A 14,911-nucleotide genomic window follows, 5' to 3' on the forward strand; every position below is an offset into this window, starting at 1 on the left:
GGTGTGATTCTGGCTGTTAGCCTGTGGGTGTGTGTGATTCTGGCTGTTAGCCGGTGTGTGTGTGTGTGTGTGTGTGTGTGTGTGTGTGTGTGATTCTGGCTGTTAGCCAGTGGGAGTGGGGGAGGTGTGTGATTCTGGTTGTTAGCCTGTGGGGGGGGGGTGTATGTGAGATTCTGGCTGTTAGCCAGTGTGTGTGTGTGTGTGTGTGTGTGTGATTCTGGGTGTTAGCCAGTGTGTGTGTGTGAGTGTGTGTGTGTGTGAGATTCTGGCTGTTAGCCGGTGTGTGTGTGTGTGTGTGTGTGTGTGTGTGTGTGTGATTCTGGCTGTTAGCCTGTGGGTGTGTGTGATTCTGGCTGTTAGCCGGTGGGTGTGGGGGTGGGTGTGATTCTCGCTGTTAGCCTGTGGGGGTGTGTGTGTGTGTGATTCTGGCTGTTAGCCGGTGGGGGTGTGTGTGTGTGTGATTCTGGCTGTTAGCCGGTGTGTGTGTGTGTGTGTGTGTGATTCTGGCTGTTAGCCGGTGTGTGTGTGTGTGTGTGTGTGATTCTGGCTGTTAGCCGGTGGGGGTGGGGCGGGTGTTTTCTTGGCCGGGCTCTGTGTCTATCTCTGAGCATCTCTCTCTGGCTGGGTGTGTTGAGCAGAGATCTGGGGCACACACCCTGTGAGTGAGAAACTCCCTGTGGGGAGAGCAAAGGGAGCCTGGGCCGCACCTTTCCCTGGGCCGGCCTGCAGCGCGCACAGGCACGGCACCTCCTGGGATCTCCCCCGGCCCAGGGCGGGCAGTGGGGTCTACTGGTTAGAGCAGGGGGGCTGGGAGCCAGGATCTGCCCCCTACCCCATGGCCTCTTCTGCCCCCCAATTGGGGTCTCTCTCCAAGGACTTCTCCTGCCCCGTGTGCCTGGACTGGCTGCAGGATCCCGTCACCCTGCCCTGCGGCCACGTCTACTGCCAGGGCTGCATCGAGACAACGTGGGGCACCCTGGGCGTCCCCCCTGCCTGCCCTGAATGCCGGGAGCCCTGCCCCGACAGGAGATATGCCCCCTGCAGGCTGCTGAGGAAGCTGATCGACCAGGCCAGGGGCCTGAGCCCTGGTGGGGCAGAGGAGGGGGCGTGCCCAGGGGGCAGGTGCCCGGAGCACAGCGAACCCTGGGGGGTGGAGGGCGGGGAATTCGCCGCCAGGCAACCAGCCACATCCGAAAACCTCCCGTTCCTCCCCATCCACCAGGCCACTGGGCAGCATCAGGTGAGACCGGGAAGCCCCAGGACTCCTGGGTTCTCTCCCCAGCTCGGGGAGGGGAGTGGGGTCTAGTGGGTTAGAGCAGAGGGTGCTGGGAGTCAGGACTCCTGGGTTCTTTCCCCTGCTCTGGGAGCCCCAGGGGAGTGGGATTTAGTGGGTTAGAGCAGAGGGTGCTGGGAGCCAGGACTCCTGGGTTCTGTGGGCCGCTCTGGTTGGAGAGTGGGGTCTGGTGGGGTAAAGCTGGGGACGCTGGCCTGTGACCCCCCCCCCCGCCCCACCCTCGCCTCCAGCCTGTTTGCTGCCCCGCAGGAAGAGCTGCCCTCAGCCATTGCCCAGCTGGAGTCCAGCCTCGCTCGGCTCCGGACGCTGAAGACGGAGGAGGAAGAGAGGATTCGGAACCACCAGGTACCCGGGGCTGGGTGGATCGAGGAAGGGCGGGATCCCCGACCCCACCTCCCACCCCCACGCCGCTACCCGAGGGACTCTGGGGAGGAGGCAGGCAGCCCTCTGGGGGACAGCACGGCTGAGTCACCTGTGAGGGGTAAGGGTAGGGCTGGGGTGGGGTACCTTGAGTCTTACCATAGCTGGGAGAGAATGTGAGGTACTTGGTGTATAGTGAAGTTACTTCCTGGTTACCTGGGAGTATTAGCTCCATGGAGATATTGGGTACCTGGGGGTATTCGCCATGCACAGGGGTAGGTACCTGGGAGTATTAGCTCCATGGAAATATTGGGTACCTGGGGGTATTCGCCATGCACAGGGGGTAGGTACCTGGGAGTATTAGCTATATGGAGATATTGGGTACCTGGGGGTATTCGCTATCCACAGAGGGTAGCTACCTGGGAGTATTAGCTCCATGGAAATATTGGGTACCTGGGGGTATTCGCCATGCACAGGGGTAGGTACCTGGGAGTATTAGCTATATGGAGGTATTGGGTACCTCGGGGTATTCGCTATGCACAGAGGGTAGCTACCTGGGAGTATTAGCTATATGGAGATATTAGGTACCTGGGGGTATTCGCTATCCACAGAGGGTAGCTACTTGGGAGTATTAGCTCCATGGAGATATTGGGTACCTGGGGGTATTCGCCATGCACAGGGGGGTAGGTACCTGGGAGTATCCTGGGAACATTAGCTCTAGAAAGTTGCTGGGTACTCGAGTAGCTGGAGCAATGTGGGTACCAGGGAGTATTCGCTGTAGAAGGGTGTCTGGGGTATTCGCCATGCACAAGGGGGTAGGTACCTGGGAGTATTAGCTATATGGAGATATTGGGTACCTCAGGGTATTCGCCATGCACAGGGGTAGGTACCTGGGAGTATTAGCTATATGGAGATATTGGGTACCTGGTGGTATTCGCCATGCACAGGGGGGTAGGTACCTGGGAGTATTAGCTCCATGGAGATATTGGGTACCTGGGGATATTTGCCATGCACAGGGGGGTGGGTACCTGGGAGTATCCTGGGAGCATTAGCTCTAGAAAGTTGCTGGGTACTCGAGTAGCTGGAGCAATGCGGGTACCAGGGAGTATTCGCTGTGGAAGGGTGTCTGGGGTATTAGCTCAGGAAATGTTGGGTATCAGGGAGTATTAGCTGGACAGATGCTGCATCTCAGAGAGTACTGGCTATAGAAGGATCCTGGCAGGTACCTGGGAGTATTAGCTCAAGGGATGCTGGGTCCCAGGGAGTATTAGCTATCGACGATGTCCGGTACCTGCAGTACTAGCTCACGCGATGCTCGAGGGTACCTAGGGGGTGTTCGAGCTGCTGTTTTCCAGGTGACGGTGCTCAGCCTGGAAGATCACATCTCCACGGAGTTCGGGACGCTGCGGGGCTGGCTGGCCGCCCGGGAGGGGGAGTGGCAGGAGAGGCTGCGGCGGGCGGGCAGCGCCCAGCTGCGGGCGATGCAGAGGAACCTGCAGGAGCTGGCGGGGAAATGCCAGGCAGCCCAGGAGATGCTCACCGAGGCCCAGGCCCACCTGCCCCAGCAGAACACGGTGGAGTTCCTGACAGTGAGTCCAGCGCCCCCTAGTGGGGAAAGGCCCCGTCTCCCATTCCCCATCCCGCTGATCCAGCCAGCCCCCTGCCTTGGGGCCAGATGGGAGTCGGCGCCCCCTAGAGGGGAAAGGCCCCAAGTCCTGTTCCCCACCCCACTGATCCAGCCAGTCCCCCACTGTGGGGCCAGATGGGAGTCGGCGCCCCCTAGAGGGGAAAGGCCCCATGTCCTGCTCCCCACCCCACTGATCCAGCCAGTCCCCCACCGTGGGGCCGGATGGGAGTCGGCGCCCCCTAGAGGGGAAAGGCCCCGTCTCCCGTTCCCCATCCCGCTGATCCAGCCAGTCCCCCGCCGTGGGGCCGGATGGGAGTCGGCGCCCCCGAGCGGGGAAAAGCCCCGTGTCCTGTTCCCCACCCCACTGAGCCAGCCACTCCCAGCACCCCACAGTGTCTTAAAGAGACAGAATTCTACTAATTCCTTGTTTCTCTCTCTCCGTGTCCGTCCCCTCGCAGGACATAAAATCCTTCCTGGACTGGTAAGTCTGCCACTGCAGTAGCAGCTTCATTCCCTAATTCCCCCACACCTCCATCCCCATTGCTCAGTCAGTAACACACGCTATGGGGGGGGGGCACGGTTCTTCCCTCTCATATAGGGCGAAGAAGCAACCGGCTACCCCTTGTGGGCCGAATACAGGGTCCCGATCACAGACTCTGGGGCAATTCAAAGGGCCGATCCAGTATACGGCCTGGAAGGACATGAAATCCATCCTCAACATAGGTAAGAGATGGGGATCAGCAGGGGGCGCTCTCCCCTGGGAGTCAGGGCTGGCCCAATGCCCCAGTGCGGCGCTAGGGGGCGCTGTGCTGCAGGGAGTGGGGTGGGGCAGGGGGCCCCATGTTAAACCAACCCTGCCCCCCTACACCTCTGCTCCTTTTCCCTCCCCAGATCTCCCCCGGGTGACGCTGGATCCCGCCACGGCTCATCCCTGCCTGGTTCTCTCGGAGGACCGCACCCGGGTCCGGGACGGCCACGTCCGCCGGCCTCTCCCCGACACGCCCGCCCGCTTCGATTTCTGCGTGGCCGTGCTGGGCGCGGGGGCGTTCACCTCCGGGAGGCGCTACTGGGAGGTGGAGGTCGGGGAGAAGCCGGCGTGGACGCTGGGCGTGGTCCACGCCTCCATCAGCCGCAAAGGGAAGATCCATGCCTCCCCCAGCAAGGGATTCTGGGTCATTCGGCTCCGGGGCGGGGCCGAGCTCATGGCCAAGGACACGCCCCCAGTGGTGCTCCGCCCCCAGGCCCTGCCCCACAGGATTGGGGTGTACCTGGACTACGAAGGGGGCCAGGTTTCCTTCTATGATGCCCGGGGCATGTCCCACCTCTATACGTTCAGTGCCCGGTTTGCAGAGAGTGTGTATCCCTATTTCTGCCCCGGGCTCTATGATTCGGCGGGGAACACTACCCCCCTGAAAATCTGCCCCTTGCCCTGAGCCAGCCAGTCCTCTGCCCTGGGGTCGGATCAGAGCCGGCGCCCCTTAGAGGGAAAAGCCCCGTGCCCCATTCCCTGCCCCCATGAGCCATCCAGTGGTTTTATAAGCACCACCTTACCCATAGAAAAAAAAAACTCTCAAACCCCTCAACCCCAGCTATTTCATGCTCCAAAGCAAGAAGGAGCCGAGCGCCAGGCCACACTGTATCCTGCCAAGCGGGGACTCTGAAAAGGATCTAAAGATCCAGCTAGTGTGATCCTGGGATGCGCAAACAGGGGAATGGCGAGTAGGAGCAGAGAGGTTTATTTCCCCCCTGGATTTGGCCCTTGTGCGACCGCTGGTGGAGCCCTGTGTCCGGTTCCGGTGCCCACGCTTCAAGAAGGACGTGGATCGATTGGCGAGGGGTCAGAGAAGAACGGTTAAAGGACTGGACAACCTGCCTTAGAGAGAGAGACTCCCGGAGCTCAAGCTGTTTAGAGGAACAAAGAGACGGCTGCGGGGTGACTAGATCATGGTCTACAAGTACCTCCGTGGGGAACAGATGTGACCGTGGGCTCTTCAGTCTAGCAGAGAAAAGTCTAACATGATCCAACGGCTGGAAGTTGAAGCTAGACCAGTTCAGACGGGAAATAAGGTGCAAATTTGTAACAGGGAGGGGAATTCACCATGGGAACAATTTCCCGAGGGCCGTGGTGGAGTGTCCATCACTGGCAAATTTTCAATCAAGAGTGGATGGGGTCCTGGTGGCATCTTGGACTCCAGCCGCAGATTAGCCATCCTTGGTGGTAGGCCCTGGATCCTCTGAAACAATGCTGCAGACACTGGTCCTCACAGGAGACCGATTTCCATGTTGCCCCATGATCCATAATCGGTGGGCGAGTGATAAGAGGCGAAGACGCACTTGAGTTGAAGGTACCGGCGTGGGAGCCAGGACTCCTGGGTCCTGGCTAGAGGCGGTGGGAAAGTTTCCAAAGAGGGACCATGTTTGCGTAGGGAAAAAATGCCATGGAAACATTCTGATGACATTTCGGGGCGGAGGGAATGGCAGGGCCGGGGGAGAATCAGATCAGGGCATTTTGGTTTTTTTGCTTCAACGTGATGGTTCATTTTGATTTTTTTTTAATTTTACATTTATCATAATTCTCAACCCGACACTGTTTAGGCCTGGAAGGATTGGATTTGTATCTGCTCATTTGTATCCGTCAATGTCAATGTCACCCTCCACCATGGAAAAATATTTCCATTCGTAATCATTGAAATGGACAGATAATCAAAGAAGCGTTTGGCTTTGATGAGACGATCATTAAAGAACTAGCGGACTCTCCCAGAATTTCCTGCAACTCTGAAAGTTTTAAGTTGATAAAAATATCAAAAAGCTGACAAATAAACGTCACGATCAGTCCAAATTATAAATGACAAAGCTAGTTCTCCCAAGCCGAATATTCATAGAATATAAATTGAAGTGAAAACTAAATTGAGACCAGTGTGTGCTAGATAGAATACTTAAATACAATGATATATGTATACGTATACAATTAATATTTCATATGCAATATTTCATAGTCTGGCTTTTAAAAAATTATATAAAGAATTGTCTATTTAGTAGAACTATACATAAGTGTTTATAGGACATAATTTTTGGTAAAGGTTGAAATTGGAACATAACATTTTGATTGATGCAAAGTGATTCCCCCCTCCCCCCACACACACACGTCATTTTTCAAGACATTTCCCCAAAAAAGAATGGTTTGGGAACTGAAATGTTTTTGAAATCTTGGTGTTTCCTGCTCAACACAAAAGCTACTTCTTGCCCAACTTTTGTTCTCTCCCTAGGTGGAGGGGAGCGGGGTCAAGTAGGTTAGAGTCAGGGGAGCGGGGGCTGGGAGCCAGGACGCCTGGGTTCTATCCCCAGCTCTGGGAGGGGAGTGAGGCTGGTGGGTTAGAGCAGGGGGGGCTGGGAGCCAGGACTCCTGGGTTATATCCCCAGCTCTGGAATGGGAGTGGGGTCTGGGAGCCAGGACTCCTGGGTTCTCCCCGCAGCTCTGGGAGGAGAGTGGGGTCTGGTGGGTTAGAGCAGTGGGGGCTGGGAGCAAGGACGCCTGGGTTCTATCCCCAGCTCTGGGAGGGAAGCAGGGTCTAGTGGGGACTGGGAGTCAGGATGCCTGGGTTCTATCCCTGGCTTTCTCACAGACTCCCCATGTGACTTCTGGGGAGTCACTGAATTGGTTTGGGCCTCAGTTTCCCCATGTGTAAAATGGGGGAATGATCCTGGCTTTGTCTATTTGGACTGTGAGCTTTCAGGGGCAGGGGCTGTCTCTTTTGGCCTTGGTGTCTTCATCTAAACTGATTTTGCGGGGGGGGGGGGGGGGGGGGGGAGGGGGGTCAAGGAAATGTCTGCTCTAGCTAAAGTGATTGATTTTTCCATCAAACAAATTCAAAACATTGTGAATCTTTACAAAAAAAAACCCAACAACCCCAAAACCCTGACCTGCACTTTGTGTTGAGTCCGAAGGAAAATTGCTTTGAATTGGGAAAAGCTGAAATTTCAGTTAATTCAAAAGCCGGTTTTCTTTCGTTTGTGATCAGAAAGTCAAAATGTTTCCCTTTCTTGTAAAAAGGGCGCTGATTACCATGTTCACTTCGCGACAGAGAGGCCAAGTCCAGTATTTAACCATGTAAAAAGAGAAGGATTTCATTTAGTTTCATTTAGTCATCTCACTTTGTTTCCCCATTAATTTCCAGTCAATCGCCACCCGAAAAAGTGAGAGTGTTTCACTTTGTGCTTAAAAGACAATACATTCATCGCCATTTTCTGGGAGGAACAATGGAAGTGTAAAAATCTTTCCTCGTTACAGCAATATGAACTGGCATCTAGGTTGGCTCAGACAATGGCTTATATCTTGCAGACAGTGGGAAACAACTTCAGGGTGATCAGAATGAAATAAAAAACTTTGTTTTCTGTTCAGAGGGTGGGTGTTTTGTGTGGTTCCATTGGGTCAAAGGCTCCTTATGTTAAAAAAAAGCCCAGATCTGTTCGTTTTAATCCGGAATATAATCAAACTGGACGAGTTTTGCCTAGTTCTGAGTGGGGAAAGCGGAAATGTTTTGTCTCCTACCAGCTGTACTTGGCGAATATCCCTGCAAGGGAGCTTGTGTCTCTCCTGCCAACCCTCCGGGATTATCCTGGACTCTGCAGGAAGTAAAGATTAATCTTTAATGAAAGATGGTCCTCCAGGAATACCTCCAACCGAAACGGGCACCTCTAGCTATGGGGTGTGTGTGTGTGTGTGTGTACACACCTGGGCATAGAGGGGCTGTGTGTATGTATAGGGGGTGCAGAGAGGGACTGCATGTGTGTGTGTGTGCCGGTTGGAGGGGGCCATGGGGGTGCAGGGTGCATGCAAGGGGAGGGGGATGTCTGGGGGGGTTGTAGAGACTGTCGGGGGTTGCATGGGGGGCTGTGTGTAGGGGGCCGTGGGTGGGGGGCCCAGAGGGCTATGGGGCAGATGGGTGTGGGGGGGTGCAGAGGGGGGTGCTGTGCATGCATGAGGGGCCTGGGGGTGTGGGGCCCAGAGGGCTACAGGGCGGATGGGTGTGAGGGGTGCAGAGAGGGGCGCTGAGCATGGATGGTGGGGCCCAGAGGGCTATAGGGCGGATGGGTGTGGGTACAGAGGGGGGCGCTGTGCATGCATGAGGGGCGCAGGAGGGTGGGGCCCAGAGGGCTATGGGGCGGACGGGTGTGGGGGGTGCAGAGGGGGTCCCTGTGGGTCTGGGGGTGGCCCCTCCCGCTGGGGAAATCCGCCCCCCCACATCTCTGGGCGTGACTCCCCGCCCATCGCCCTGGCTTCGGGGCTCCGGCTCCAGCCCTCCCGGGCGCCAGTTCAAACCCCCCGCCTAGGAAGTGCGTAACCGGGAGCCGCTTTCACGCCGGGACCTTCCTGTTACCGGCCCCCGCCCACCCCCGGCCCTGGGCTCGGCGCCGGCTGGGCCCCAGGGGCCGGATCGGGGCCCCCAGCGGGGATCCAGCCCCCACCCTCCCGGCGCGGGTGAGTCGGGGCCGCCCGGGATCCAGGCAGGGAGCCGAGCCCAGCAGGGGCCCCCCAGCCCGGCCCGCTCGGGGGGTGCACGGGGAGGGGGGGCGGTGCAGGGCCCCCCCCCCCAGCCCGGCCCGCTCGGGGGGTGCACGGGGAGGGGGGGCGGTGCAGGGCCCCCCCCCCAGCCCGGCCCGCTCGGGGGGTGCACGGGGAGGGGGGGCGGTGCAGGGCCCCCCCCCAGCCCGGCCCGCTCCAGGGGTGCACGGAGCGGTGCAGGGCCCCCCCCCCCAGCCTGGCCCACTCTGGGAGGGTACACAGGGCGGGCGGTGCAGGGTCTCATCTCTCCCCTCCCCCCCCCCACCCCAGCCTGGCCCGTTTGGGGGTCGGGGTAGTTTTGCCCTTGGATTCCAGCTCGGGGTGTAGTGCTTAGCACCCAGGCTGGGGCTGTTTGGGGGCACCCCCTGGCTCACTTCCCAGCCCTGGTGCAGATTTCTCCTCTTCTTCCCTCCTCACCTCCTGGGCTGTGTGTCCCTTCCCCAATCCCCAGCCCTCCCCCTCGCCTTGTCCTGGGGAGAGCAGCACGGACCCCCCCCCCCCCCCCCCCCCCCCCCCCGTGTGTGTGTGTGTGTGTGTGTGTGAGAGTGAGGGCGCTACTCATGCTTGGCATTCATTGCATCCCCCAGCCTTTGCAGCCCAGGGGGATAGAACCCAGGAGTCCGGGCTCCCAGCCTCCCCCCATTCTACCCACTAGCCCCCACTCCCCTCCCAGAGCCAGGGAGAGAACCCAGGAGTCCTGGCTCCCAGCCTCCCTCGCTCACACACTAGCCCCCACTCCCCTCCCAGAGCCGGGGAGAGAACCCAGGAGTCCGGGCTCCCAGTCCAGGGGGGTCAGGTCCCCTCTTGGCCCGTCACTCCATGAACTCCTCTCTTCTCCCCCCAGTCCCAGCCATGAGCGAGGCAGAAGAGCACAGCCCCTCTCCGTGGGCCGAGGAAGAGGAAAAGCCGCCGAGCCCGGCTGGCTCGGAGCAGGGGATCTCGTGCGACATCCAGTGCTGGTCGGATAACGAGGAGTGGGGACCGGACAGCCCAGCCGGCAGCGGGGCAGTGGGGGACGCCTGCTCCCAGCCGGACAGCAGCCCCGCAGCCTACCGGAGGAGCTACTGTCGTGGCTCGCACGAGGACTGTGAGCTCGGGCTGCACGCCAGCTCGGGGGAAGACGGTGAGCTCGACTTCCAGCGTGGCTCACATGAAGATGGTGGGTTCAGGTTGCACGCCGGCTCGCACGAGGACGGTGAGCTCGGGTTCCACGCCGGCTCGGAAGAAGACATTGAGCTTGGACTTCACACTGGCTCGCACGAGGACGGTGAGCTCAGGTTCCACGCCGGCTCGGAAGAAGACAGTGAGCTTGGGCTTCACACTGGCTCGCACGAGGATGGTGAACGTGGGCTGCACGGCGGCTCAGATGAAGACGGTGAGTTCGGGCTTCACACTGGCTCGCACGAGGATGGTGAGCGTGGGCTGCACGGCGGCTCAGATGAAGACAGTGAGTTCAGGCTGCACGCTGGCTCGCACGAGGACAGTGAGCTTGGGTTGCACACCGGCTCAGATGAAGACAGTGCTTTCAGGCTGCACGCTGGCTCGCACGAGGATGGTGAGCTTGGGTTGAACTCAGACGAAGATGACGAGTTCAGGCTGCACGCTGGCTCGCACGAGGACAGTGAGCTTGGGTTGCACGCCGGCTCCGACGAAGACGGCGAGCTAAACTTCCAGCGGGGCTCCGACGAAGACAGCGAGCGGGGCTTGCCTGCTGGCTCGCACGAGGGCGGGGAGCTCAGCTTCTGCCGTGGCTCGCACGAGGACGGGGCACGTGGGTTGCACGCCAGCTCGGAAACCCCCCCCGCCTTCGACCTCACCGGCAATCCGGGCCCGCCGCCGTCCTCCCGCCCCGCCCCGCCGGCGCGCCCCTTCCAGTGCCCGGACTGCGGCAAGTCCTTCGGCTCCAACTCCACCCTGGCGCAGCACCGCCGCATCCACACGGGCGAGCGGCCCTACAAGTGCGGGGAGTGCGGGCGGGCCTTCAGCCGGGGCTCCACCTTCCTCCAGCACCAGCGCACCCACACCGGCGAGCGGCCCTACAAGTGCCCGGACTGCGGCAAGGCCTTCAGCCGCAGCTCCAACCTGCTGCAGCACCGGCGGGTCCACACCGGCGAGCGGCCCTACCAGTGCCCGGACTGCGGCAAGGCCTTCAGCCTCAGCTCCACCCTGCTTCAGCACCAGATCATCCACACCGGCGAGCGGCCCTACAAGTGCCCGGACTGCGGCAAGAGCTTCAACCGCAACTCCAACCTGCTCAACCACCGGCGCACCCACACCGGCGAGAAGCCCTTCCCCTGCGGCCTGTGCGGGAAGCGCTTCTCGGAGAGCTCCACCCGCACGCAGCACCAGCGCACCCACACCGGCGAGCGCCCCTTCCGCTGCACCGAGTGCGGCAAGGCCTTCAGCCTCAGCTCCACCCTGATCCAGCACCAGACCACCCACAGCGGGGAGCGGCCCTACCAGTGCCCCGACTGCGGCAAGACCTTCGGCCTCAGCTCCACCCTGCTGCGGCACCGGCGGGCCCACGCCGGCGAGAAGCCCCACCGCTGCCCGGACTGCGGCAAGAGCTTCGGCGTCCGCTCCCACCTGGCGCAGCACCGCCGGGTCCACACCGGCGAGCGCCCCTTCCGCTGCCCGGACTGCGGGCGCGGCTTCGGGCAGAATTCCCACCTGGCCCAGCACCGCAAGGTGCACCGGGCCGGCGGGGAGGCCCGCCCGCCCGGCACCCTCTACATCTGCGGCGACTGCGGCAAGAGCTTCCGGCAGAGCTCCCACCTGGCCCAGCACCGGCGCACCCACACCGGCGAGCGGCCCTTCCGGTGCGGGGAGTGCGGCCGGGGCTTCTCCCAGAGCTCCAAGCTGCTGGAGCACCGCCGGACCCACACCGGCGAGCGGCCCTACGCCTGCCCCGACTGCGGCCGGGCCTTCGGCCACAGCTCGGCCCTGGCCCAGCACCGCCGGACCCACACCGGCGAGCGGCCCTACGCCTGCGGGGCGTGCGGGAAGAGCTTCAGCCAGAGCTCGGCGCTGGTCCAGCACCAGCGCATCCACACCGGGGAGAAGCCCTACCGGTGCTCCCGCTGCGGCCTTTCCTTCCGGTACCTCCTGCAGTACACCCGCCACCAGAAGCTGCACGCCCGCGAGGAGCTCCTGGCCCAGGAGAGAGCCGGGGCGGCGCCCCCGGCAGCCGCGGCACCGGCGGCCTCCGCGGCTCTGGAGGTGGCCCCGGGGGCCGGGACGCCGGGGCTCTCCGCGGTGCTCGGGGTGGCGGTCGAGGAAGGGGTGTAGGCGTGGGAGTGGGAGAATCTGCCCCCCCCCGCCCCGGGGGGGGGCGTGGCAATGGGGAGGGGGGAAGCAGTGAGGGAAGGAGGGCTGCGGGGGAGACACACTGGGAACCCTCTGAGGTTGATGCTGATCAGCGTGGAGGGTTTGGGTCTGAACAAAATGTGTCTGTCTTTTGTGTACAGGCGTGGGAGGGGCAGGGGAGCAGTGGGAGCCTGGACTCCTGGGTTCTATCCCTGGATCTTGCAGGGGATTGGGGTCTGGTGGGTTAGAGCAGGGAGGGTTGGGAGCCAGAACTCCTGGGTTCTTTCCCTGGCTCTGGGAGGGGAGTGCGGTGTAGTGGTTAGAGCAGGGGAGGCTGGGAGCCAGGACTCCTGGGTTCTGTCCCTGGCTCTGGGAGGGGAGTGCGGTGTAGTGGTTAGAGCAGGGAAGGCTGGGAGCCAGGACTCCTGGGTTCTGTCCCCGGCTCTGGGAGGGGAGTGCGGTGTAGTGGTTAGAGCAGGGAAGGCTGGGAGCCAGGACTCCTGGGTTCTGTCCCCGGCTGTGGGAGGGGAGTGGGGTGTAGTGGTTAGAGCAGGGGAGGCTGGGAGCCAGGACTCCTGGGTTCTGTCCCCGGCTCTGGGAGGGGAGTGTGGTGTAGTGGTTAGAGCAGGGAAGGCTGGGAGCCAGGACTCCTGGGTTCTGTCCCCGGCTGTGGGAGGGGAGTGGGGTGTAGTGGTTAGAGCAGGGAGGCTGGGAGCCAGGACTCCTGGGTTCTGTCCCTGGCTCTGGGAGGGGAGTGCGGTGTAGTGGTTAGAGCAGGGAGGCTGGGAGCCAGGACTCCTGGGTTCTGTCCCCGGCTCTGGGAGAGGAGTGCGGTGTAGTGGTTAGAGCAGGGAAGGCTGGGAGCCAGGACTCCTGGGTTCTGTCCCTGGCTCTGGGAGGGGAGTGGGGTGTAGTGGTTAGAGCAGGGGAGGCTGGGAGCCAGGACTCCTGGGTTCTGTCCCCGGCTCTGGGAGGGGAGTGCGGTGTAGTGGTTAGAGCAGGGAGGACTGGGAGCCAGGATTCCCGGGTTCTGTCCCCGGCTCTGGGAGGGGAGTGCGGTGTAGTGGTTAGAGCAGGGGAGGCTGGGAGCCAGGACTCCTGGGTTCTGTCCCCGGCTGTGGGAGGGGAGTGGGGTGTAGTGGTTAGAGCAGGGGAGGCTGGGAGCCAGGACTCCTGGGTTCTGTCCCCAGCTCTGGGAGGGGAGTGCGGTGTAGTGGTTAGAGCAGGGGAGGCTGGGAGCCAGGACTCCTGGGTTCTGTCCCCGGCTCTGGGAGGGGAGTGCAGTGTAGTGGTTAGAGCAGGGAAGGCTGGGAGCCAGGACTCCTGGGTTCTGTCCCCGGCTGTGGGAGGGGAGTGGGGTGTAGTGGTTAGAGCAGGGAAGGCTGGGAGCCAGGACTCCTGGGTTCTGTCCCCGGCTCTGGGAGGGGAGTGCGGTGTAGTGGTTAGAGCAGGGGAGGCTGGGAGCCAGGACTCCTGGGTTCTGTCCCCGGCTGTGGGAGGGGAGTGGGGTGTAGTGGTTAGAGCAGGGGAGGCTGGGAGCCAGGACTCCTGGGTTCTGTCCCCGGCTGTGGGAGGGGAGTGGGGTGTAGTGGTTAGAGCAGGGAAGGCTGGGAGCCAGGACTCCTGGGTTCTGTCCCCGGCTCTGGGAGGGGAGTGCGGTGTAGTGGTTAGAGCAGGGGAGGCTGGGAGCCAGGACTCCTGGGTTCTGTCCCCGGCTGTGGGAGGGGAGTGGGGTGTAGTGGTTAGAGCAGGGGAGGCTGGGAGCCCGGACTCCTGGGTTCTGTCCCCGGCTCTGGGAGGGGAGTGCGGTGTAGTGGTTAGAGCAGGGAAGGCTGGGAGCCAGGACTCCTGGGTTCTGTCCCCGGCTCTGGGAGGGGAGTGCAGTGTAGTGGTTAGAGCAGGGGAGGCTGGGAGCCAGGACTCCTGGGTTCTGTCCCCGGCTCTGGGAGGGGAGTGCGGTGTAGTGGTTAGAGCAGGGAAGGCTGGGAGCCAGGACTCCTGGGTTCTGTCCCCGGCTCTGGGAGGGGAGTGCGGTGTAGTGGTTAGAGCAGGGAAGGCTGGGAGCCAGGACTCCTGGGTTCTGTCCCCGGCTGTGGGAGGGGAGTGGGGTGTAGTGGTTAGAGCAGGGGAGGCTGGGAGCCAGGACTCCTGGGTTCTGTCCCCGGCTCTGGGAGGGGAGTGTGGTGTAGTGGTTAGAGCAGGGAAGGCTGGGAGCCAGGACTCCTGGGTTCTGTCCCCGGCTGTGGGAGGGGAGTGGGGTGTAGTGGTTAGAGCAGGGAGGCTGGGAGCCAGGACTCCTGGGTTCTGTCCCCGGCTCTGGGAGGGGAGTGCGGTGTAGTGGTTAGAGCAGGGAAGGCTGGGAGCCAGGACTCCTGGGTTCTGTCCCCGGCTGTGGGAGGGGAGTGGGGTGTAGTGGTTAGAGCAGGGGAGGCTGGGAGCCAGGACTCCTGGGTTCTGTCCCCGGCTGTGGGAGGGGAGTGGGGTGTAGTGGTTAGAGCAGGGGAGGCTGGGAGCCAGGACTCCTGGGTTCTGTCCCCAGCTCTGGGAGGGGAGTGGGGTGTAGTGGTTAGAGCGTGTGGGGGCTGGGAGCCAGGACTCCTGGGTTCTGTCCCCGGCTGTGGGAGGGGAGTGCGGTGTAGTGGTTAGAGCAGGGAAGGCTGGGAGCCAGGACTCCTGGGTTCTGTTCCCGGCTCTGGGAGGGGAGTGCGGTGTAGTGGTTAGAGCAGGGGAGGCTGGGAGCCAGGACTCCTGGGTTCTGTCC

At 61.6% G+C, this 14,911-nt stretch overlaps 2 protein-coding genes across 4 annotated transcripts; both read left to right on the forward strand.

Annotated features, from left to right (window-relative positions):
* Positions 1-666: 666 nt before the first annotated feature.
* On the forward strand, positions 667-6,327 carry LOC102938145 (E3 ubiquitin-protein ligase TRIM69). Of its 3 annotated transcripts, none has more exons than XM_037898695.2 (6): positions 667-1,240; positions 1,544-1,639; positions 3,010-3,243; positions 3,740-3,762; positions 3,856-4,004; positions 4,173-6,327. In XM_037898695.2, the coding sequence occupies exons 1-6, from the start codon at positions 836-838 to the stop codon at positions 4,712-4,714; spliced, it is 1,449 nt and encodes a 482-aa protein (XP_037754623.1). In that variant the 5' UTR covers positions 667-835; the 3' UTR covers positions 4,715-6,327. The 3 variants fall into 3 exon arrangements, with proteins under 3 accessions (XP_037754623.1, XP_037754624.1, XP_037754625.1); XM_037898696.2 differs by having other exon boundaries at positions 3,880-4,004; XM_037898697.2 differs by having other exon boundaries at positions 855-1,240; positions 2,984-3,243.
* Positions 6,328-8,605: 2,278 nt separating this feature from the next.
* LOC102937918 (zinc finger protein 345) lies at positions 8,606-12,246 on the forward strand. Its single transcript, XM_037898694.2, has 2 exons — positions 8,606-8,760; positions 9,689-12,246. Exon 2 carries the CDS (start codon positions 9,697-9,699, stop codon positions 12,130-12,132), a length of 2,436 nt encoding a protein of 811 aa, XP_037754622.1. The 5' UTR covers positions 8,606-8,760; positions 9,689-9,696; the 3' UTR covers positions 12,133-12,246.
* The last annotated feature ends 2,665 nt before the right edge of the window (positions 12,247-14,911 follow it).

This window comes from Chelonia mydas, chromosome 6, assembly GCF_015237465.2.
Source record: "Chelonia mydas isolate rCheMyd1 chromosome 6, rCheMyd1.pri.v2, whole genome shotgun sequence".
Taxonomy (NCBI): Eukaryota; Metazoa; Chordata; order Testudines; family Cheloniidae; genus Chelonia; species Chelonia mydas.